Source organism: Rhinolophus sinicus, linkage group LG04, assembly GCF_036562045.2.
Source record: "Rhinolophus sinicus isolate RSC01 linkage group LG04, ASM3656204v1, whole genome shotgun sequence".
Classification (NCBI taxonomy): Eukaryota; Metazoa; Chordata; class Mammalia; order Chiroptera; family Rhinolophidae; genus Rhinolophus; species Rhinolophus sinicus.
The window spans coordinates 188180412-188201882 of NC_133754.1; the positions used below are offsets into that span (position 1 = coordinate 188180412).

Sequence of the window (21471 nt, forward strand, 5' to 3'; positions counted from 1 at the left end):
TCATGGAGGTAATTAGTAAACACTAGACTGACAAGCTGAATTCAGACGCAGTTGAATGATCACATGGGAAAACTGACAATGTGTGTACGAACTGGTGTGGAGTGACACCTGGAGACGATGGATGCTGGGACCTGTCTTCCTACTTAGACCACCAGCCTGGAGAACTGGGTGGCACTCATCTCTGCTCAGGAAAGGTTTTTTGTGTGAATGAATGAGTGAGTGTAGTTCACCCACCTAGTCCAGGGCTGGCCCAAACTGCAGCACAGAGTTTTGTCACGCCCCAGGAAGGAGTGTGCTGCGTCCCTGGGGGGCTTCCTTTCCTACAGGTGTCCAGAAGCACGCCTGAGTGTATGTCAGCGGCTCTGCAGCCCCAGTTGAGGCCCTGGTAGAAGAGGGTCAGGCTGGGCAGGAGCCCCTCACACTGCTGACCAGTTCCCAGGTGTGGCTGCTGGTCTGGGGACCACACCTGGAGAAACTCTGTTCAAGAGCAATTCGTTCCAAAAGAAGCACAATAGCAGTTACATATACAATTTAAGATTCTCTGGTAACCACCTCTTTGAAAAGCAAAAAGAAACAGGTGAAAACACTTTCAATATACTTTGCTTAACCCAATGCAACCAAACTATTATTTCCACATGTAATCAGTATACTGATATTATTGATGTACTTTACATTATTTTTTGTTGCTAACTCTCGGAGATCCGGTGTGTATTTCACACTTGGGGCCTATCTCAATACGGGCCAGCACGCTCAACGGTCCCAGCTACAGGCCCTGAGTTGCAAAGCGCAGGAAGGTGCGGGAGGGAGGGCGCGGCAAAAGAACTACGCCTCCCAGCAAGCTCCGGGCGCACGCTGTGACGCACTTCCGGCGCGGCGACCGCCGAAGAACCACATCTCCCGGCGAGCCCCGGGCGCGTCCTGTGACGCACTTCCCGGCAGCTTGGCCGCGGAGCAAGGCGGCTGCTCAGGCCGCTGCGAGTGACAGGCGGCCGGCCGACGGACCCGGGGCGGGGCGGCGGCGGCCCGCGAGCGAGCGCGCGGGCGGCCTGGCCCCGCCCCCGCCCCGCCCGGCCTGCCCGGTGACCTTCAGGGCCCCGGCGGCGGGCGTAGGCCCGGGCGGGCGGCGGCGGCGGTGCGATGTTCGTGCAAGAGGAGAAGATTTTCGCGGGCAAGGTGCTGCGGCTGCACGTCTGCGCGTCCGACGGCGTCGAGTGGCTGGAGGAGGCGACCGAGGACACCTCGGTAGAGCAGCTCAAGGAACGCTGCCTCAAGCACGTAAGCAGGGCCGGCCGAGGCTCCAGGCCTCTGCGCCTCCCTCCCGCCCTCCCGCCCTCCCTCGGCCGCGGGGCGGACGGCGCCTCCCGCCCCTTTTCTCTGCCGCCCTCTCTCGCCGACCCCTCAGCGTTCCTCCCCGAGCGGCACCGGGCTGAGCGCTTTACATTCAACCCTCTCGTTTGACTTATACAACCGGAGAGGTCGGGGCAGATCGGGAAACTGAGGCTCGGAGGGGCGAAGTCGCCGCGGGGAGCAGGGCCTCGTGGTTTTCGAGCATTTGTGCTGACTTGCTATTGGGGTGAGGGCATTGGCTTCTTTGCAGCGGCCCCAGGAGCTGGGAATCAGCGCCCGAGCACGAAGGGGCCCACGGTGGGAAGTCCCTTGCCCTTCCCGGCGGAGCCTGCTCCTTGGAGCCGTTTCTTGCGGGCTGGCGTGCGGGCCGGGACCTGGCTCTGGCCACGTGTGCCTCCTAGATGGAGTCCCTTAAAATAGAGCCTCTGCTTTCCCGTGGCCTTTAAATTAAGCGGGTAGGTCCAAGGAGGAGGGTCTCCGCGCTGAGAGAGCACTTTTTAAGGGTTTTTCACGTGAAATAGTCTTGTAGTTATTTAGCTCCTCAGGCTGCTCAATTTTGGACCTAGTTCGTGATAGCTTTACTTCTGTCAACGTCTCCACTCAGAAAGGCAGGCTGACATGTCTGTCCCCTGGCTGCCTAAAGAAACTCTGTACTTAGCATGAAGTCTTGTTTCCTTGTCAGAATTTAGGTTAAAGGAGGCCTCCGCTTTCAGTGTGGATTTCTTGTGATAAGGTCCATATCTATACTTGTGACGAGGTTTTTTTGTTAAACTACAACTGAGGATAAACGTGCAGTCACAGTAACTACCCACAGAGATACTGTGAGTCACCTCCGTGACTGGGGTTCTGTGAAGGTGGCCTGTAGGTGTACGAGGCAGCCCCCAAACACGCTGGGTATGAAAAGCAGCGCTGTCTTGGCCCCAGGGATGCACATCCAGGAGGAGGGGCTCCCTGCTCACACCCTGAGAGGCAGGGATGTCTGGCCGCTTTCTCATTTTCCTTCGGACCCCGTTGGTGGGGCTTCGCCCTTTAGATAACCGCCAGGACAACACTAGGCTGGAAGGCTCGGGGTTCCATGGGTGTCTGGACTGTGCGAGCCAGGCAGCGAGATGCTGTGTCCTCCGCCACCCAGGAAGGAAGCTCCCTGGGGACCCGGCTCTGAGTGGGCCCAAGACAAATGTGTGGGTTAATGGCAGAAACCAGAAGCCTGGGTTAAGCCAGTCTGTCTTGGCTGACACGGCCTGTCACCTTCTGAGGCAGGCAGGGAGAAGTCAGATGGTAAATCGGGTGGCATTTCGTTTAACTCATTAGTGGTACAGATTTACAGAACTATTTCCCCCGAAAATAAGACCTAACCGGAAAATACGCCCTAGCATGATTTTCCAGGATGACATCCCCTGACCATAAGCCCTAATGCATTTTTTGGAACATAACAACATAAAACCCAGTTTTATTTTCGGGGAAACATGGTAGAATATTCCTTTATGAAGAGGAACAGGAAATGAGACCTATTTGATGCACAGATGCTTGCTAATGAATTTCAGGAGTGCTTGGGGTTAATTAGGCAGCCAGTTTCAACAGGATGCCGATTATTTGATTCCTGATGTTTATTTTTCCAGTCAGTATTGAGATGTATTGCTTGGGATCTGGGGACACTGTCCTACTTTAAAACGAGATTTCATTCCCCTCTGCAGTCTCTCCAGGCGTGGAGGGTCCAGCCCAGGGGGTTTCACACCCAGAGAGCCGACATAAGCAGGGGCCTGAGAGCTGAGCCTCGGAAAGTGTGCCCCTGCCGTGCCCGTGCGCTCTGGAGGCACCGCCGCTGCCTCTTGAGCCAGTCAGGCATTAGGTAGAAAGGGGATTCTCAAGTTGTGTGCTTGAATGTCGCCCTGGAAACCAGTCCCGGAATGTCATGCTGTCCGGCCTGTGTGTCAGCTCACACTCCTCCTCCCAGGTGTCCCCTGGGGCTTGCTGAAATGCTCTCGTTTTCTTCCTTCCTCTCTCCCCTCACCCACCCGTGAGGGTTTCTTTCCCCCCACAGTACTCCTGGGAGGGTATTGCTTTATTAAAGGGGCCTTTTCTTACCGTAACTCTTAAAGTCGCGGGTTGTCTCTGGTTTCATATGAACGGAGATCCACATGGTGGTCGCCAGCCTTCTTGGCCCGGGAGTGGAGGAAGGTTGTGAGGTTAAGAGGAGGTCAGTGATTTTAAGAAAATGACACCTGTGATGTGGTGGGGTGTTTTCTGTGTCTGGTAAACTGTTACGCCATTGCCAGTACGTGGCATGGTATCTGCTAGTGTGGCTGTGAGCATTTCTTAGGTCACATGAATGTGTGGCTTCGGATGACAAATTACATCAGGTGTCAGAGAAACTCCAGCTCCATTCTGGGGAGGAAGCAGGTTCAGCAGGCGTCAGAGCCTCCCTGCCCCGGCCCTGGGCCTTGTGGGCGTTTGGCCCCGCACCCTGCCTTGCTCCTGCCTGTTTCTCCTGAAAACAAAGAGACTGAGTGAGAGCCCTGTGTCCTGTGGTGACTCATGGGCACATTTTCCTCCTGGCAGCTGGTGACAAGCCGAGCCGGAGTAGTACTTTCAGGAACCAGTGTGAGGATTGTTTTGGAAAATCGTGCTTCCTAGACTGTGTTCTGAACTTGTCAAATCAACTAGCCTGCACATTTTGGAATTAGAAGAAACATACCCAGTATTTCTGGGAGCAGAGCCATTGTCAAATTCAAGGGAAGAGGTGGGTGTTTCTCTGCTCTGTCATAAATGGTGAAAGTGTATCTTACTACTGGCTGGATTCCCCCCTCCGCCCCCGCCCCACCTGCCAGTTTTGTGGGCATGTACGACGGCCCCTGAAGTGTCCACCATCCTTTTTTCCTGTTTCCTGTTAGATTACTGAAAATTCTATTAGGTTGGTGCAAAAGTAGCTGCGGTTTTTATAATTATTTTTAACCTTTTAAACTGCAATTTCTTTTGCACCAACCTAATAGTTGTTATTAAAATGCCAGGGCTGAGAGGTGGGGTACGTGCTGAGGTTTTTCTTTTCTGGCAAGCAGTTGTGTGTGCTGCTGTCCAAGCCTCCGTGGTGACCAAGGGAGGTGGTGAAGCTGCCCATGGGGTCTGCCCTGCTTAACATGAGGACCCTGGGGCTGGGGGCCATCCCGAGTGTGGCCGCAGCCGCCCTCCAGCCTGGACACTGCTCCCACCCACGGCTGTGTGGGTAGCAGGTGCTCAGAGCGCCCAGGGAGTGTGTCCCAGGCTGTTGCTTTCCTGGGCTTCCGTTATTCCAGCATCTGACCTCAGGAAGCCCCGGGGCCAAGGGAGTGTTCAGAGCCCAATGGCGTCAGTCAGCCCTGGCTGCAGAAGTGTCTGTGGGTCTCGTCTGAGTTGCCCCGCGTGCCCACCTGCTCCACTGACGCTGGCTCATGGGAGGGGCTGCAGTCCATCAGGTGGGTGCTGTTGTCGAGGGTGATGGGTGCCACAGCAGGCAGGTGCGGTGTGCCGCGCTGCTGGCACAGGTGAGCGGCTCGCTGCGTGAACGGCTCGGCAGGGACCTGGGGATGGGTGCATTCGGGGCGCAAGGAGGGCGCGCTGCCGTGTGCGCACTGGAGGGTGACTGCTGGTTTGGTCCTGCCCCTCACTGCTGCCCCTCGTGCCGTCCACGCGTGGGGGAGGACTTCGGTGCGTCCTGTCCCCCTGCTGTGTTCCGGGGTGTCTGGGGCCCTCGTCAGTGAGGTGCCCGACAACCCCCTTGGAACTCCCTGGGAGGGCCCCCCAACAGCATCTGCACCTTGCTTTGGGGTGTCTGTGGCCGTCGCCCGGTGAGCCAGGAGCTGAGGTGACTCCAGGAGTGTCTTCTCAGGGTTTTGTGGGCATTTAAGTGGTCAGGCCCCCAGGCGTTGCTCTCTCCGGAGCGGCCTTCTCTCTTTGCTGCCTCTCTGCTCCCTTTCGGTGGAACTACTGAGGAAAACTAGCATACAAATCACACGTAGAACTTTGCAGTTTCAGGACACAACGGACCTGCTCTTTTCATTTTAAAATTATTCTCCAGATCTTTCCAGACTCAGGAAGCCATTCAGGTTGCCACTAGTCACAGCAAGGGTATTTCATGGCAGGCTGTCACCCTATTTCAGGCGTCCTCAGTGGGCTGGCGAGCAGATCTCTGGCCTGGGGGTTTGGCATTTCATTTGGCTTCTACCGTTGACAGGGGTTCTTTGATTTATTTATGCTTTCATTTCTTAGCTGGTAAGAAAAACCAGTAAATTCCTGGTGTGGCTTGGGGTGCCGGGTGCTACGTGTAAGTATTACACTTTATTTTTATCTTCAAATATTTGATTCTTTTTCCCAGTGTGCTCATGGCAGCTTAGAAGACCCCAAAAGTGTAACCCATCACAAATTAATACACGCAGCCTCCGAGAGGGTGCTGAGTGATACCAAAACCATCTTGGAAGAGAACATCCAAGACCAAGGTAAGAGCACCCCCGTGGCCGGCTGCAGTGGGAGGGGGCCTGGGGAAAGGCCCCCCGTAGTGTTGAGTCAGTGTTCGCTTTGGATCCCAGCAAGAAAACCGGTCCACTAAAATGACTTTATTCTCCCTTACGAAAAGCACAGTGTGCATGACATAATACAGGTGGAAGCGGCTGAAACTGGGCAGCAGCATGACTCTGGGAACCCAGATGTGAGCTTTAGTTTTCATTCTGTGTCAAAGCAAAACGAGGTCTCCAGAGCTGCTGCGAGTTTCACCCCGGCCCAGAAGTGCGCGGGTGGCGGCTGGGTCAGGTTTTCGGAAGGTGTTCTACTACACGTCTCCATCTACCGCTCGTGGCTTTGTGTTCGGAGGCCTTCAGGGAGAAAACCCTGGTTTTCTGTGTGCCATTCAAAAGAAGATTTTGATTCTGGATTCCCTTAAATCAGATTTGAAAATACTGGGAGTGTAGTTTACAGACCTCTGTCGAGTGTGATTGTCAAGCTTAGAACAGGGGTGGGGTTGGGGGGGCAGGGGGCATCGTGCTCTGTGGCTGACCTCACCTCACCGACTTCCAAACAGAGCCCATTGCAATGAGAACAGTTTGCAGCATTTCCACCAGTTCTCTGCGTGGTTGTCACAGCCGGGCTGTGTGTGCCTCCTGGGCTACCGGTCACCGGTGGTGGCCCACAGCCGGGTTCTTGCCAAGCCCGAGCCTGTATGTGAGCCTGGGGTGTGCAGACATGAAAACTGAGGGAAGGATGGGCTTGTGTAGACACTCGGTTTTCTGTGCTTGGGTCATCTCGCTTGATGGACACGTGTTTCTGCTAGATGTCTTGTTGCTGATCAAAAAGCGTGCTCCATCTCCGCTCCCTAAGATGGCTGACGTCTCAGCAGAAGAAAAGGTAAGTCTCAACCTCTGGGATTGGAGGTCCTTGTTAGTAAAAACCCCGGCTGGAGACCGTTAGGAAGACGCGTGTGCTCAGTGTTCACAGAGCCAGCCCAGTCCCATAGTTAACAGGACCATAAGGGCTTTTCTGTCGTGGCTGAGCTGAGTGACTGACGCCTGTTCTGGCTGCTGGTCATGTGACCAGCACAGGGAAACCTGGCTCTGCTTTCAGGCCGGGAGAGGAGAAGGGAGGGAGGGGAGGGCAGGGGAAGGGAGGGAAGAGGCATGCTGGCACTTTCTCGAGGCAGGCTGAGGTGTCGAGTGAGTGCTGCCCTCACACGTGCCTGTGTGTGTGCATGCCTTCGCTCCTCAAGCCCCCGAAACAGCCCTGACAGAAAGCTCAGAAAGTTCCTGAAGAACCCCCCCCAAACAAACAAGGAACATGAGTGCAGAGGGGGCAGCGAAGGGCGCACTCACCCTCACCTGGGAGTGAGTCCTGGGGAAGCCAGGCCGCCTGTTTTGTCTGCGTCTTGCACGGCAGCTAGATGTCCTTGGAGTTTGGGTTCCTCTGCGTGTCCTCTCTAAGGCAGGTGCCTTAGAACCGAGCAGGGGCTGCCCAGCAGCTCGTCCTCTGGAAGCAGAGCCCCCCGCCCACTGGAAGCTTCATTCTGTCCACTGGCCCTTTTCTGCTCTTCCATCCGGTCTCAGGCCTGCGCCCACATGCAACGTGTGCTGTTCTAAAGGGGCAGCCATGTTCAGGTTACAATTTCCCCTTACTTATCTCTAGGGGACAGCTTCTTGCTCGTGCTCTGAACTGCTGGGAGGGCGTTCACCCCAGAGGAAGCAGGCCAGGCCATGGGGCTGATAGTGGAAGGAGCTGTTTTAGGGTGTCCACTGGGACAGGTGGTGAGGGAGGGGTGCCTTTGGGCTTCGGTTGCCCTCCTTATCTGCGGCCACACCTGGCCCCAGCCCAACTGCTCGCCCCATCTCCAGAAGACAGACCCGGGCCTGCCTCTGCCTGTCCCTGAGTCAGGCACGCTTCTGAGAGCAGCCGGGTCAGTCACCGTTCTCAAGTTCCAGTTTTAATATTGACGGCAGGGTCCCCACCGCCGCCAGGGCTCTGTAACCTGCAGGGTACTGTGGACCTTACTCGGCAGCCCCCCTTTTCTCTGCACACATTTGCAGAATGAACATTGTACGATGTTAATGCCTATGTTTGTGAGTTACTATTTGTTTTTAAGTGAAAGTAACACAGGCATTTAAAAAGTCAAGTAATGCTGTAAATCTTTGAATGCAAATGAGTGGTCTCCCTGCCCACCTGAGTCAGGCTCCCTGAGGGCAACCCTGTGCACCTCTGCACTGTTGCTTCACTAATTCTCTCCTTGGTTTCGGATTGGACGGTCAGGGTTAGACGCCCTCGGCTGCCTCTTGACCATCTCGGTGTCGCCCCTGCCCCAGCCTTCCCTCTGTCTCTCCTCCCATGAGTGATGTCTCACACTGCTGGCTGGGGAAGGTTTCGTTACCATTAGTATTATTATATCAATGTTGTTTTCACTCTGGGCGAAGTGTGCTCAGATTAGCCTTTCTTCACACAGCTTTCTTTTGTCTAGAGTCAGTAGTTGCCTCGTCGTTTTGTTTTCTGTAGGCTAATCACTGATTGTTTCAAATTCTTCACCAGAATTGGTAAGCTCCTCTGAAAACGGGGTCACGGGTGCGAGGCCACCTGCCAGTCCCCACTTCCCGGGAGACCCCCTCCAGCTCCTTGGCTGCGTCCGTCGGCATCAGTTGCATCCAGGCCTGCAATGTGGCCCGGGCTTTCCCGCTGCACCCGCATGTCAGAGCCTGGAAATCCTCTAGGTCTGTGTACGTTTCCTGGTGCCGCCGAGCACACTGCCACAGGCCTGCCAGCTTACAGCAGCACCCAGCGCCCAGTCTATAGCTCCGCAGTCTGGGTGGCTCAGCTGGGCCCCTCTCAGGGTCTCAGAAGTGAGATCAGATGACAGCGGGTTGGCGTCCCTCCCTGGACGCTCTGTGGCTGGATCTGCTAAGGCAGAGTGCAGTCCTGCAGTGGAAGGGCTGAGGTCCCGTGTTCCTACTGGCTGTCAGCGGGCGGGGGCTGCTCTCAGCTCCTGGGGCTGCTGTAGTCCTTGCCACATGGGCGCCTGTGTCTTCAGAGCCAGACTGGCTCGTGTGGAATCCCTCCGGCCAGAAAGAACCTCGGCCTTTTTAAGGGCTAGCCTGGTTAGGCCAGGCCCACCAAGGGTCACGTCCTTTTGGGCTGTGCCACGTGACCCGACCTAACCCCAGAGTGCATCCATCCTGTTCACAGGCCCAGTCATTGTGCAGGGATGACTGCTGGGCCAGGAGCTGGGGGCCATCTGGAACCCTGCCCACTGCGATGCGAGCGTCTTGCTCCTGACTTGTCTCCTTGGTATGGTGGAGCCTGGCTTCCTCTAGCGTCCAGGAAGGGAAGGCAGCCTTGAGGCCCTGTATTCCAGCATTCAGGGCTGTTGAGTGCACACCGGCCGTTGTGCCACATGTGACAGATGCGGTGGTTCCATGTGCAGGTGGGGGCCATGGGCTCTGACCCTTGTTCCCCGCCCCCACCCCATCGGGCATCGTCCAGGTTCCCCTGATGCTCTGAAATGTCCCCTTGGCCGTGCCTGGCACATTGACGCTGGAGATTCACGGTGTTGAGTTCCAGAAGTTTTTCTGGATGTTGGGATAACTTCCCTGTTTCCCTGTCTCTGGAACGCCTGTTAGTTGGACGTTGGACCTGCTTCTGAGAGATTTCCTGGGCTTCGTCTTCTCACTCTTCTCCAGCCTTTTTTATCTGGCAGTAATATTTTTATGTTTTCCAACTGGACTCTTATTCTCAGATTATCTTGATGGCGTCCTGTTGTGTCGTGTCTCTCAGTGCAGCGGTGTTTCCTGGTTGCTAAACGCTCTTCCCTGCGTTCTCTTTCACGCTTCTTTCTTTTACCCGTTTTTATTTTGGTACCTGTCTTCATGTTGGAGGCCTTCCCCACACCGCTGACTCTCCTTGGCTGTTGTCCATCCCCCTAAGAAGGATGGGACGGCTCACGGGCCGCTCTCTACCTCGGGGTTGTGCCTGCTGTGGCTTCACGGGGGCGGAGACCCAGCCCCTGTGCCCCTCCCGCCCCACAGCTGCATCCCTCCTGCCCAGCGTCCTTGAAGCCAGGTAGCACGGTGGCTGGGTCTCGATCTGAGGGTTGGGATGGCATCTCTCCCTCTGCCTAGTCTGGGCTTCCTGGCTTCTCAAGTTCGCTCTTTCCGTGGTAATTGCCGGCTAAGCAGGTGGTACAGGAGCACCGCTGTCCTCCCCCGGCCAGGCGCTTCCCTCGGCCTGGGCCGGACCCCAGGCCGGGCTGCTCCGCAGGCTCTTGGTCTTCTATCGTAGCCACGCCATCTTCACTTGCTGTCCATTTTCTGGGAACTAGCCGCCATCTCTTCTGGCTTGTTTCCTCTCCCATCCTGTTTCTTCTCATGAGTTTCTGCCATCTTTATTCCTTTACTGTCGCTTGAGGTGGGGGGTGTTCCCAGTGGCCAGGCCTCGCTGCAGGTGTCTGTGCTTCCTGTGAGGGCCACGCCCAGCCCAGCCCCAGCTCATGTGATGGCCATTCTGTGGCCCCAGACACACTGTCCGTCCTCTCCTGTCCTGCACTGCCACAGTCTAGTTACGGAGGCAGGGCTTGTGTTCTGAGCATCATGTCTCCTGTTCCCAAGGGCATGCTCAGAAGCCTCCAGAACCCTCCCAGCGCGTCTTTCCGGGTTAGAGCTGTTCAGCTGACGTGATCTTGCCTGTATTGTTCTTATATTCATTTCTGACTCTCTAATTACTTTGATGTGAAGAAAAAACAAGAACAGAAGGCCCCAGATAGAGACGCGATCGTCCGAGCTACTGCCAGCCTGCCCTCCTGCAACATGGACCGGGCCGTGGTCCAGACCAGCATGAGAGACGTGAGTGCTGCCAGGGGCCTGGGGGTGTCGCCGCGCGTGGGGGCCGCAGCAGTTCGCATGAGTGCTGGGGAAGCTGGCTGAAGTGCTTCAGGAACTGTGTACCTGTTGCTACTTTTCTGTAAACCTAGAGTTATTTTGAAGTAAGAGGTTTAAAAAGACATCTGAGGCGGGATTGAAAGCATAGCTGCTTTGGGGAAAATGTCAGTTTTGTCCTGAGTTTGGCCCAAACTTTTAGATAGAAACCTGATAGGACTGAGTTCGCTGGGATCGGAAAGTTCTAAGCTAACTGCAGCGCGTGCGCAGTGCTCCAGGGGAGGCCTGGGCACCCGTGCATGCGGGAGCGGAAGCGATGGTGCCTCCCCTGCACCCATGCCCATCTGGGCTACATGCCACCCCAGCCCTGGTTCGTTTTAGCAGCAGACCTCTTTGGGGGGCTCTTCCAGAGAGTTCCATGAGGACCAGGGCTTCGGCGCTCTGGCACTGTCTCCCCCCAGCCTGTGTGCGTTTGCCCTGGTGTGGTGTCCTCACACGGTGGCTGAGGCTTATTGTGAGTGAGAGGGGCAGCAGGTCCCCAGGCCCACCTGTGCTGGGGACCATTCAACAGGGCATCTGACTTCTTGTTGAGAAGGTGGAGTCACTGCAGCAGACACTGTTGGTGCTGGTCTTTCCTTCAGCCAGGTGACAGTGCAGCCTCTGGGACCAGCCTGTTGACCTCATTGAAGCCAAAGGAGGGCTCTCAGCTTCCTCAGCGATTGGGGGGGCCAGATGCTTGCCTTGTTGGCTGAAGGGCCGAGCGATGTCACTGGGTGTTCTCTGTGTCAGCAGCTGTCTGTGCCCACAGAGCCTTCCCTCCTGCCCGCTGCTCAGCCCTCCTGAGTGTGTTGTGTCTTGCACTCTCTCCCTTTTTCTCAGTGAAAAGCAACAATTCTGACTCGCGCCTTTGGAGTTTAGGATGGGCATGTAGCTGCGGGTCCAAGTCAATTTGTTGGGCATTTGGTGAAACGAGACCCCTTGCTCCTTCCCTGCAGTTCCAGACGGAGCTCCGGAAGATCCTGCTGTCTCTCATTGAGGTGGCACAGAAGCTGCTGGCGCTGAGCCCCGGTGCTGTCGAGTTGTTCACGAAGGCGAACGGTACGCGTAAGCCTGGAGGGCGGCGTGACCCGCGTGCAGACCCCGTGTCACCCCACCTCGGGGGTCAGTCCCTGCGGCTCCTGCCCTTTGCTCCACGGCCCTCGGCACTGAAACTGGGAAACTCCAGATGACTTTGTACTTGGATGCCCAGTGAGCTGCTTGTGCCTCATCCCTGTTCGTATCGGGAGAGCTGGGTCACATCTCAGGGTGTCGGAGGCTCAGTTGCCACAGATGTTTGGTGCTCAGCCGAGGTGCTCGAGCTCCAAAGGGGCCCCAGGAAGCAGCCCTCGCGGGCCGGGCCCTGCCTGCTGTGGCCCTCACCGGCTGCCATCTCTCCTGCAGCGATGCTGGACGAGGACGAGGATGAGCGAGTGGACGAGGCGGCTCTGCGGCAGCTGACGGAGATGGGCTTCCCGGAGAGCAGGGCCGTGAAGGCCCTTCGGCTGAACCAGTAGGTTGGAGCCAACCCCTCGCCGCAGGCCTCGGGGCTTGGTCTGCGGGGGCTCGCTCGCGGGCGGCAGCCTCCCTCCCTGTCTGACTGGCTCGTGTCTAGTATGCGTGAGTTGTTCGAAGTCACTATATGGGGCGGAGCGTCCAGGACACTGAGATCAACTCCCTCGCTGGCAACAGGACATAGTGGTGGCTGTGTAAACGCTCCCCGGGCGTCGTGTCTTGAGAACGCAGATCGAAGCCCATTCCTAGCAGGGGCGCCAACGACCCAGAGGTGGCCTTGTGTTGTCTGTAATGCTCTTCCTTAGTTTGCTGGTCTCTACATCTCAGGACAGACCCAAGAAATAATCCGTGAACCAAAGAGCGGGCAGTGGGCTACCCTCTTTTTGGCTCCGGTCCTCAAGTCCTGTGTACCTTGCATATTGTGTTCCCTTTGCTTACAAAGGGGGTATCTGTGGTCTGGCCATGACCTTGGGGTAGTTTAGGGCAAGAGCCAGAGTGCCAGACATTAAGAGTATTAAGAGTTTCATTACAAGGGTGGGCAGCTCATGCTAGCGAAGTCTTTGAAATGGGAGTGGCTTTTCTGAGGACGTGAAGGACATAAAGGGCTCTGGGTGAGTGGCTGGGAGCGCTGCAAAGCATCTGTCCTTACCTTTCAGCATGTCGGTACCTCAAGCCATGGAGTGGTTGATTGAGCACGCGGAGGACCCCACCGTAGACACACCCCTGCCAGTCCCAGCCTCACCCGGAGTGGCGGGGGCCGAGGCCTCAGCCGAAGCTGCTGCCGGGCCTAGTGAGGGAGACGAGGAGGCCAGAGACGAGCTGACAGAAATCTTCAAGAAGATCCGGCGGAAAAGGGAATTTCGGCCCGACGCTCGGGTACGTGTCAGGGGACCTGGCTCCGGCCAGGTAGAGATGCTGTCCCCACGTGAGGCTGCACCGCGACAGCCATGTCTCTGACTGTGAACAGCTGGCCCCAGCCCTGGTCCTGGAGGACGAAAGCTGGGTGCGGCCTGGGGGCCGACTGAAGTTCCCAAGTCCAGTTTTAAGTCCTCATTGAATCCAGGTGGCTGTATTTTCCTCTGAATGACTAGTCAGCATCCGTCATCTGCTGAAAAACTCACACTAGGTTCCTGTCCGTGTTACATGGGTCCGTGAGCTGTGGGGGTGCTGGGGGCGCTGTGTGGGATTGCCTGCTGACGAGGAGGTGGGTGGAGCCGTGGGTCTGCAGGGTTGGGGGAACTAAGGCCCGGGACGCCTGGCTGTGCTCTGCCAGCTGACATGCTCATGTCTATGGCCACCTCTTCACGTCACTGTCCCCTCCTTTCTGACGTTTTTGCATCTCCCTCCTTCATTCCCTGGTCTGTTCCTTTATTAGGTGTTAATGTCTTCTTGGATGCTTTTCCCACTGGAAGCGTGCTCTGTGCCTTTCACATCATGGATGTGTCAGCTCTGGCCCCACGTGTTCTGACTGCCAGGGTGCAGCTGTCCATGTGGGGTCTGTCACAGTTCTCCTGTGACTGGGACCGTGCTCCTGCGGGTTGAGTGGGACCTCATTCAGGGACCCGCTTCCACGCGGATCACCAGGCAGGGTTGTGGGCCAGGACGTCTGACCCCGCCCTGGGCGGCCTCCCCTACAGCGGCATGTGCCGTGTCCAGCTCCTCTCCTCTTGGGACGCAGGCCTTTTCAGGGTCCTGCTTTAAGCTCCAACTCCCTAGCTGTGTGAAACCACAGCCCCGGGCCCTGCTAACGCCCCTCCCCGCCCCCACACACCCTCTTCTCCTGCTATTTTGCTCTTCCTGCTTTGTTTTTCTCACTTGGAGATATTTCTTTCTGGTGAGTTCAGCTGTGTGTTTAGAAGTGTTTCTGTCTTATTTTAGTCCACGGTGTCTGGGTCTAGAAGGAAGTGAGGGGACCAGGTCCGTGTATAGCACTGAGACCTGTTTGGCCTGGGTGGCCGCTCTCTGGGAGCCCTTTGTGCTCAGCTGTCAGGCCCGTGTCTCCTCTGTGGTCCTGTGAGGCCTGTGTCGGGTCATTTCATAGGCTTGGTTCCGTCTTAACCCTTTCATGCAGGTGTCGTTCTCAACGGTCTTACTGGACATGTCCCTTTTCCCAAATCCCCATCTGCTGCCCCGCCTTCCCTCTCCTCTCTGGTAGAAACACCCCGCAGGTGTCTTCTTTCCTAACAATCGTCATAAACAGGTGTTGAGGTTGCAGGGGCCAGGGCGTCAGCCGTTCTCCTACTCTGTGCCAGTCGGGAGTCGTCCTAAGGACTGAAATGCCAGCTTAGTTCCTGGGAAGAGTGGGTGAGAGGGCAGGGCTTTGGCTCACGACCGAAACGGGCTTTTTGCTGCTCCTTCCCAGCTGTCACCTCTCGGAAGTATTGTCCAGTGCTCCCCATGAGAAGGCCTTTCCTCATCGGCTGGGAAGAAGGGTGGGGGCACGTCGCCAGGTGTCACCTCTCAGAAGTATTGGGGCATCATTTCCTGGGCCGAGATAGAAATGCAGAGAGAGGATCCTTTTTATTGAGACTAATGGAAGAAGCCATCCTATCCTTGTATCTAGCAGTGGATCCCAGGTGACTTTCTGTGGCTTTGATATGAAAACATGGTGTGGAGGGCTCTTCTCCCAGCACTCAGTGGTGGAGCCCCAGTGTCAGGACGTGGAATCCATTTTAAGTAGAGAAGACTGGCTTCCGAGCTCGCCGGCCCCACGGGCTTCATTTGCTTTTTCCTGAGTAGCTCCCCAGCTGACTTCTTTCCGTTAGCTCCTCTTTGAACCGCTGACAGTCCAGTGCAGGCGTGTCCCACAGAAGGTGGCGTTTGTCGTGCCTGGGGCGCCACAGCACTGGCCTCAGGAGCCAGCGGAATTAGAGCAGGTAACCATGGTGGGAAGTCGAAAAGAAAGAAGACATTAGGGACTTCAAAAGAGCATGATTTGACCTTCAAAGAATTAAGAGAAGTCCTTGAATATTTGATGAAGCCTTTCCTTTTTTTTTTTTTTAAACAAAATTGAGCCTTTTAGGGACTGTATGTTAAGAACAAAGCCGAGGACATACTGTCTTGTTATTTGATTTTTGTCTTGAAAACATACATACCCCCCTCAAAAATAAAGAAAAATTGATCATTGGGCTATTGGCCCCTCCAAGAATTAGCAAATGTTTATGCTAAAAGCTTAAATTTGGTTCAATGTCAGACATTTAAAATTAATTTTAGTTTCATGATTTTAAAGATAAAGTCTGAAGAAAACCCCTTCTTTACAAATTGCTATGCTCCTTTGTCTCCATTTGAATTGGACTTGCGTCTGTGACCTTTCTGTAATGCCAGTCGTCCTGGTAATAAGGTCCTTTGGGATGAGCTCACGTGTGGTTGTGAAGCCGGTACTAGCCCCCAACACGGGGACAAACTTCAGGGACCTGAAGTGAGCCTGGCCCGCCTCTAGCCCTTTGGTCAGCCAGTGTCCCCATCAATGTGCGGCCCCGACCAGCCAGGTCCTGCCAAGTGCAGCGCGCCCCTGCACCCCGTCTCTAGGCCCTTTGTGGTTCACAAAGCCAGGAAGTGTTCCAGTGGAGCTGTCAGGAGACCGTTTTGAAATAGATGGTCCCGTGGCACTATTTTCAAATCCCTCTGCTGAGACACTGTCCGTGAGCTGCGGCCTGACTGCACAGGTCCATGCCGTGTCCCCAGAACGTGGCACTGAGTGACCCCAGCCTCTCCCGCAGGCCGTCATTTCCCTGATGGAGATGGGGTTTGACGAGAAGGAAGTGCTCGACGCCCTCCGAGTGAACAACAACCAGCAGAATGCAGCCGTGAGTACCAGGCCCACCAGTCCATCCCCCGCTTGCCAGCAGGTTCCTCACGTCACCAATGTGATGATGGCTGCATGAGGGGTGGCCGCGCCGTTGCTTTTGAAGTGAAACAATAGGGAAGATGTTTTAAGTGCTGAGAAAATTCTGGGCTCGGCCTTTCGAAAAGAGTTCGTATTCAATGAACGTGTAATTTGTTTATTCGTTAGACGGATTCTAACAAATTGAGATTGAGTCCCATTCTGTGAATACACACTGGCTGCTCACGAGAGCTGCCAGGAGAGGCCGACGGTGGGCTGATGGCAGTGTCCACTTGCGGCCAATAGAGCCAGTGGTCACATGAAACAGACACGTGTGGCTGTGCTCTACACGTCTTGGGACTCACTGGTGAGCCGTCGCAGGGACTCAGCCATACCCAGGCCTCTTCCCTGGAACAAAACCCGGGTTAATGCATCTCTTAATTCCTCTCCCAGTACTCTGGGCGGGTCGTGCGGCACCCTGTTCAGTGATTGGAGAAGTTGCAGCTGTTAAATTGAACCTCAGTGCCGGGAAATGCTCAGAAAACCAGGTTGGCACTTTCTTCTCTCGGTTGGCCTTTCCTGATGTGGCCGCACCGGAGGCCAGCCTGCTTTGCTTTTGTGTTGAGGTCCTTTCCAGTTAGAGCAGCCCTGGGCTGGCCAGGTGCTCTCTGTGCAGTGTTTGACGGTGATGGTGGGTCCAGAAGGAACTGACGGCCGCCTATCTTCTTGCCTCTGCAGTGCGAGTGGCTGCTGGGAGACCGGAAGCCCTCGCCCGAGGAGCTGGACCAGGGCATCGACCCCGACAGCCCTCTGTTTCAAGCCATCCTGGATAACCCAGTTGTGCAGCTGGGCCTGACCAACCCTAAGACACTGCTAGGTATGTGTGCCTCCTTCCCGCCCTCAACATGCGGGTGTTGCCACACCTGGGAGCTGTCCCTGCCCGCTGGGGCGGCCTCAGCATGGCTCCTGCCTGAGTCACTATAGGCTGGAAACCAGGTTCTGCTCGTGGTGTGACAAGCTCCTGTGCGGATGGGTCCATGCGAGCTTTGACAAACCAGATACAGCGGATTATGATGGCCCAGGAGAGCGGCCGCACCTGGCGAGCAGAGGCCTGAGTGGGCCTGGCCCTCACGTGTCAGGACTTCTTCCTTTGTTTGGCCTGTGAAATATATGCACAAAAGCAGATATAACTTTTGAAACTTTAAAGAGTAATAATGAAACTGATAAGCATGTAGCTACCACTCAGCTTAAAAAAACAGTCTTTAAGCCCAGAGCGTCCCAGGCCCTGTGGAGCCTGGGCACCCTCCCCGCGCCCCTCCTGCGCGTGACACCATCCGGGTGTTTCTCACTCCTTTCTGTCCTTGGGAGGGCTGCGCGTGCAGACGTACCCACCCTGCTTCTGTGTGGGCAGAGCCACGTCCTCGGCAGGTTCTGTGCCCGAGGTGCTGTGCAGTGCTCACTGAGCTCCTCCGTTCTGCTGGCCAGGGGTACGAGCTGGTCGTCTCATGCCCGTCCCCTGCTGCACGCACGAGGGCCTCTGGGCCCGTCCCTGGGGCCAGTGTGTGCCTGAAGAGCCTGTGTCAGGACCGGTGCAGCGCTCAGCCCTGTCACTCCCCAGGGTCGGCGGCCCTGGCATGTGCTGCCCCGCAGGCACAGGTGTTGGTGTGCTTTGCCACCGCCCCGATCTGAAGGCTCAGCCCTTCCAGAAGGTCGGCACTGCCAGGACCTCAGCTCTGGAGGCCTTCGGCTCACTTCTGGGCCCCTTCTCTTGGCTTGTTTTCCTCATTCAGTAAGTTCCTCACCTGTGCTGGACACGGGTCCTGTCTGTTGTTTGTATTGTGAATACTGTTTTCCAGCTTCTGACTTCTTTATTTGCTCACATGGCTAAACAGAAGCCCTGTGTTTTAATGTAGTTAAATGTATCTGTGTTTATGACGTGACCCTGTGGTCCCAGGGTCAGAAGACGTCTACCTTTATTTAAGTCTGTAATCTACCTGGCCGTGTGTTGGCGTGAGGTGGGAATTTTCCCTTTGTACCCAGTTCCGAACCTCGATGACATCCGTGTCTTGCTGTGTGTGTATTCCCATGCTCTGGGCCAGGCCCCTGCAGCCCTTCCCCCTGGAAGCATCGCTCCTGCTTCTCCAGGCCCGCTGCCTGGACTGTCCCAGCGCCTCTGCTAAAGCGCTGTCTCTCTGTACTTCACCATGGACACTGCGATTAGCTGCAGGCTTTTTTTGTATCTTTTGAAGATATATTTGGTCAGATTAAGGAAGTTCCCTATTTCCTCCAGTTCAGATGCCGGGAGTTTTGAGACCCGAATGCGTGTCAGTTTTACTGCTTTTTCCCTATCTATCAAGATTATCATGGGGTCTACATTTGTTAACGTCCAGCCTTCCTCGCGTTTCCAGATCAAACCACGCAGAGTGAATACCGCCTACTTGGTGGGGCTCCTAGTCGGTGGAATTGAGCTGAGAGCCGCTGTCGCTGCCACACGGCGGGACTGCACTGGAGGTAGGGCTCGGGGCGCTCACCATGCTGCAGTGCTGCCTGCGCCCGGCCGGCCCTGGTGCCCAGCCCCCCGCAGTCTCAGACTCACCCAGAGAGAATGGCCTGTCCGTGCTGAGGTCCACGGCCCTGCCTCTGCGGCCACACGCTGCCCTCAGCTCATGTTCGGACATTTCTGACGTGTGTTTTTTTGCATCACCGTCATTGTTTTAGATGAAGTAAGATACTCATTATAGAACATTTGGGACATGCAGGGAAGGATAAGGAAGCACGTCGCAGTCCCTCTAACGTCGCCATTGGTGGGTTTCCTTCCATTTCTGTGGGACGGGTGTGGTGACAGCGAGGTCCGGTGTCATGCTGCCTATTTCGTATCACATCGGGTGTCTTGCCTCGTCTCTACTGTTTTGAAAACAAGAGATTTTAGGGGGTGCAGGTATTTCATTCTGTAGCTATGCCACAAATTAACAAATGCTACTTCCTTATTTCTGGTCACTTACATTATTTTCATTTTGTTGCTTTTGAATCTGCGGCTGCAGTAAACTTTGTGCCCACTGCTTTGGGTCCCGCTCGGATTTCCTAGGATAAATAATTTGAAGTCAAAGGCCAAGTCAAACAGTATAGAGAGTTTTTTTTTTGTTGTTGTTTTTTAATTCCTTTTCTTTTTTAATTGGGGAATATTGGGGAACAGTGTGTTTCTTCAGGGCCCATCAGCTCCAAGTCGTCCTTCAATCTAGTTGCAGGGGGCGCGGCTCACTGGCCCATGTGGGAATCAAACCAGCAACCCTGTTGTTCAGAGCTCGTGCTCTAATGAACTGAGCCATCCGGCTGCCCCAGTGTGGAGCGTTTTAGACTCTGTTGATAACATCCTGGCAGCTTGCTGTCCCATCTTATAGCGGAAGCAGCCGCCAGCGAGTGCCTGCCCACCGTGCCACACTCTCGTCCACGCCCATTCCACAGACAGCCCTGGTCACTGCATTTCTGTTCCTTTGTTCTTAGTAAGTTGAGTATGTGTCTGCCGGCTATTTGCATTTCTTCTGTCATATACTGACTCTGTCTGTTGTCCGTATTTCAGTTGCGATATTAATCTGAGCCTTGTTAATAGCTCTTTCAGTGTTAGGACTCTACTCTTTGTCGCATGTTGCAAACTTTTTATTTGCCCTTTCATTTTATATGGAACTTTTTTTTTTTTTTTTAATTCACATGCAGAAGAAAGTCCTTCCTCAGATAAATATTCTTCTGTGTGGATTTTCATATTTAACTCCTTTTTTTGTCTTTTCGTTCAGCTCTTTCTTCCTTCTGGAATTATTTTGCTGTGTGCTGGGAGGAAATGGGACACGAGCTTCCTGGCACTGTTCATGAAACTGCCCTTCTTACCTCCGTAATCTGCCTGCCATGTGGCCGGACTTTATATTTCATTCTCCTAGATGCCAAGTTGTCTTCCTGATATGTTTAGCTGGTTTTCAGAGGATTTTAATCAGGGGGACCCCTGGTGATTGTCTCAGAGCTGGGAGGGTTGTCAGGTCATAAGCAGAATGGGCCACGGTCCATGGGACCCTGAGTAGCTGTGAACCCCTTGACTGAATGCCTCCCCTGAAGCCTGTGAGCGTGGGGCTGCTTCCTGTGGATGGCTGAGAGTTTGCTGAGGTGCCGGGCCTGTGTGAGACCTCGTCCCAGATGGCAGCGCGGCTACCTGCCCTGCAGCCTCTGCTCTCCTTCCTAGCCATGTTGTGTGGATTGGAGAGCGTTTGGCTGGTAAGGCACCTCTGTTTTCTGGGAGGACAATTTTGTAAAACTGGAAAGTCAGTTTTCATTTTAAAGAACTGCTCAGTTACATTTTTCAGGTGCTGTTTTTTTAAAGTCGTGTTCTTAAGATTGAACATTTTGATTTTTCCAATTAGACATTATCAAATTTGCAACATTATCTTCATATGTAAGTCTTTTCTGCATCAGATTTTTTTCTGTCAGGGTAGGACTGGAAGTGGAATTACTGAGTCACGGGCTGAGACTGTTCTTAAGATTCCTGATAGCTGTTGCCAAATTGCTTTCCAGAATCGGTGTTCCAGGGAACACACAGAGGCATGTCCCCCCCGCCACCAGAATGGAGACACTGTCTTCTGATTTCAAGCCTATTGGTTTGATAAGCAGACCAGACACTGTGGGTAGTGGTTAGTAGGGATCTCTGCGTGACCTGGGTTTCCTAGGCAGGCCGTCTTCATTAAGAACCTGTGGAAGGTTACTCCAGTGCGTGTTTGCGCGAGAGGAGGGAGCAGTTACTCAGCTTGGCTCTGTTTTCCCCACAGCATTTGAAGACATGCTTGAAAACCCACTGAACAGCACCCAGTGGATGAATGACCCCGAGACGGGGCCCGTCATGCTGCAGATCTCCAGAATCTTCCAGACCCTGAACCGCACGTAGGCGGTGCCTGGCTGCTGAGCCACCCCAGCGGCCTGGCCAGGAGGGGGTGGGTCCTGGTCGGGAGGGGGCGGACTTCTTAATTTTCAACCAAGTGTGGGGAGAGTGGGGAGACCCCTGGGGTAGGGGGACTGTCCCCGGACCCCGCCTTCAGAGCCCGGCCCTGGATTGTCAGGGCGCTGGGCTGCTCTCATGCTTCAATCTTACTGCTTAGAAACTTGGGTGCCGGCGTCCAGCCAGCCTGCGACAGTGTTTACAAACACGTGGTTGTGCACAGGGAGGGGCGCCTCCCTCCAGGGGCTCCCTCTGGGTTCTTGAAACGCTACTTGAATTGACCCATAGGCGCTGCTTGTAGAGTCCACTTGCTGTTAGGAAGAGGCTGTTTCAATCCCGAGTGTTCCCGTGACTAAGTAGAGGAACTCACACATGACTTTTCTTTAATAAATTACCCTTTTCCTACTTTC

General features: G+C 55.0%; 1 protein-coding gene across 2 annotated transcripts; it reads left to right on the forward strand.

Moving 5' to 3' along the window:
• Positions 1-998: 998 nt before the first annotated feature.
• On the forward strand, positions 999-21471 carry UBAC1 (UBA domain containing 1). 2 transcript variants are annotated; one of them, XM_019756776.2, is made up of 11 exons: positions 999-1275; positions 5696-5816; positions 6644-6717; positions 10575-10682; positions 11711-11813; positions 12156-12264; positions 12923-13142; positions 15986-16072; positions 16828-16966; positions 18498-18600; positions 20895-21471. In XM_019756776.2, exons 1-10 carry the CDS (start codon positions 1138-1140, stop codon positions 18554-18556), a joined length of 1158 nt encoding a protein of 385 aa, XP_019612335.2. In that variant the 5' UTR covers positions 999-1137; the 3' UTR covers positions 18557-18600; positions 20895-21471. The 2 variants fall into 2 exon arrangements, with proteins under 2 accessions (XP_019612335.2, XP_019612334.2); XM_019756775.2 differs by lacking the exon at positions 18498-18600 and having other exon boundaries at positions 1001-1275.

Excerpts from the sequence above, each read along its gene's own strand:
- UBAC1 (XM_019756775.2), top strand. The coding sequence starts at position 1,138 with ATGTTCGTGCAAGAGGAGAAGATTTTCGCGGGCAAGGTGCTGCGGCTG. Across the intron at positions 6,718-10,574 it reads ACGTCTCAGCAGAAGAAAAG|AAAAAACAAGAACAGAAGGC; the intron begins GTAAGTCTCAAC and ends TTTGATGTGAAG. Across the intron at positions 16,073-16,827 it reads ACAACCAGCAGAATGCAGCC|TGCGAGTGGCTGCTGGGAGA; the intron begins GTGAGTACCAGG and ends TTGCCTCTGCAG.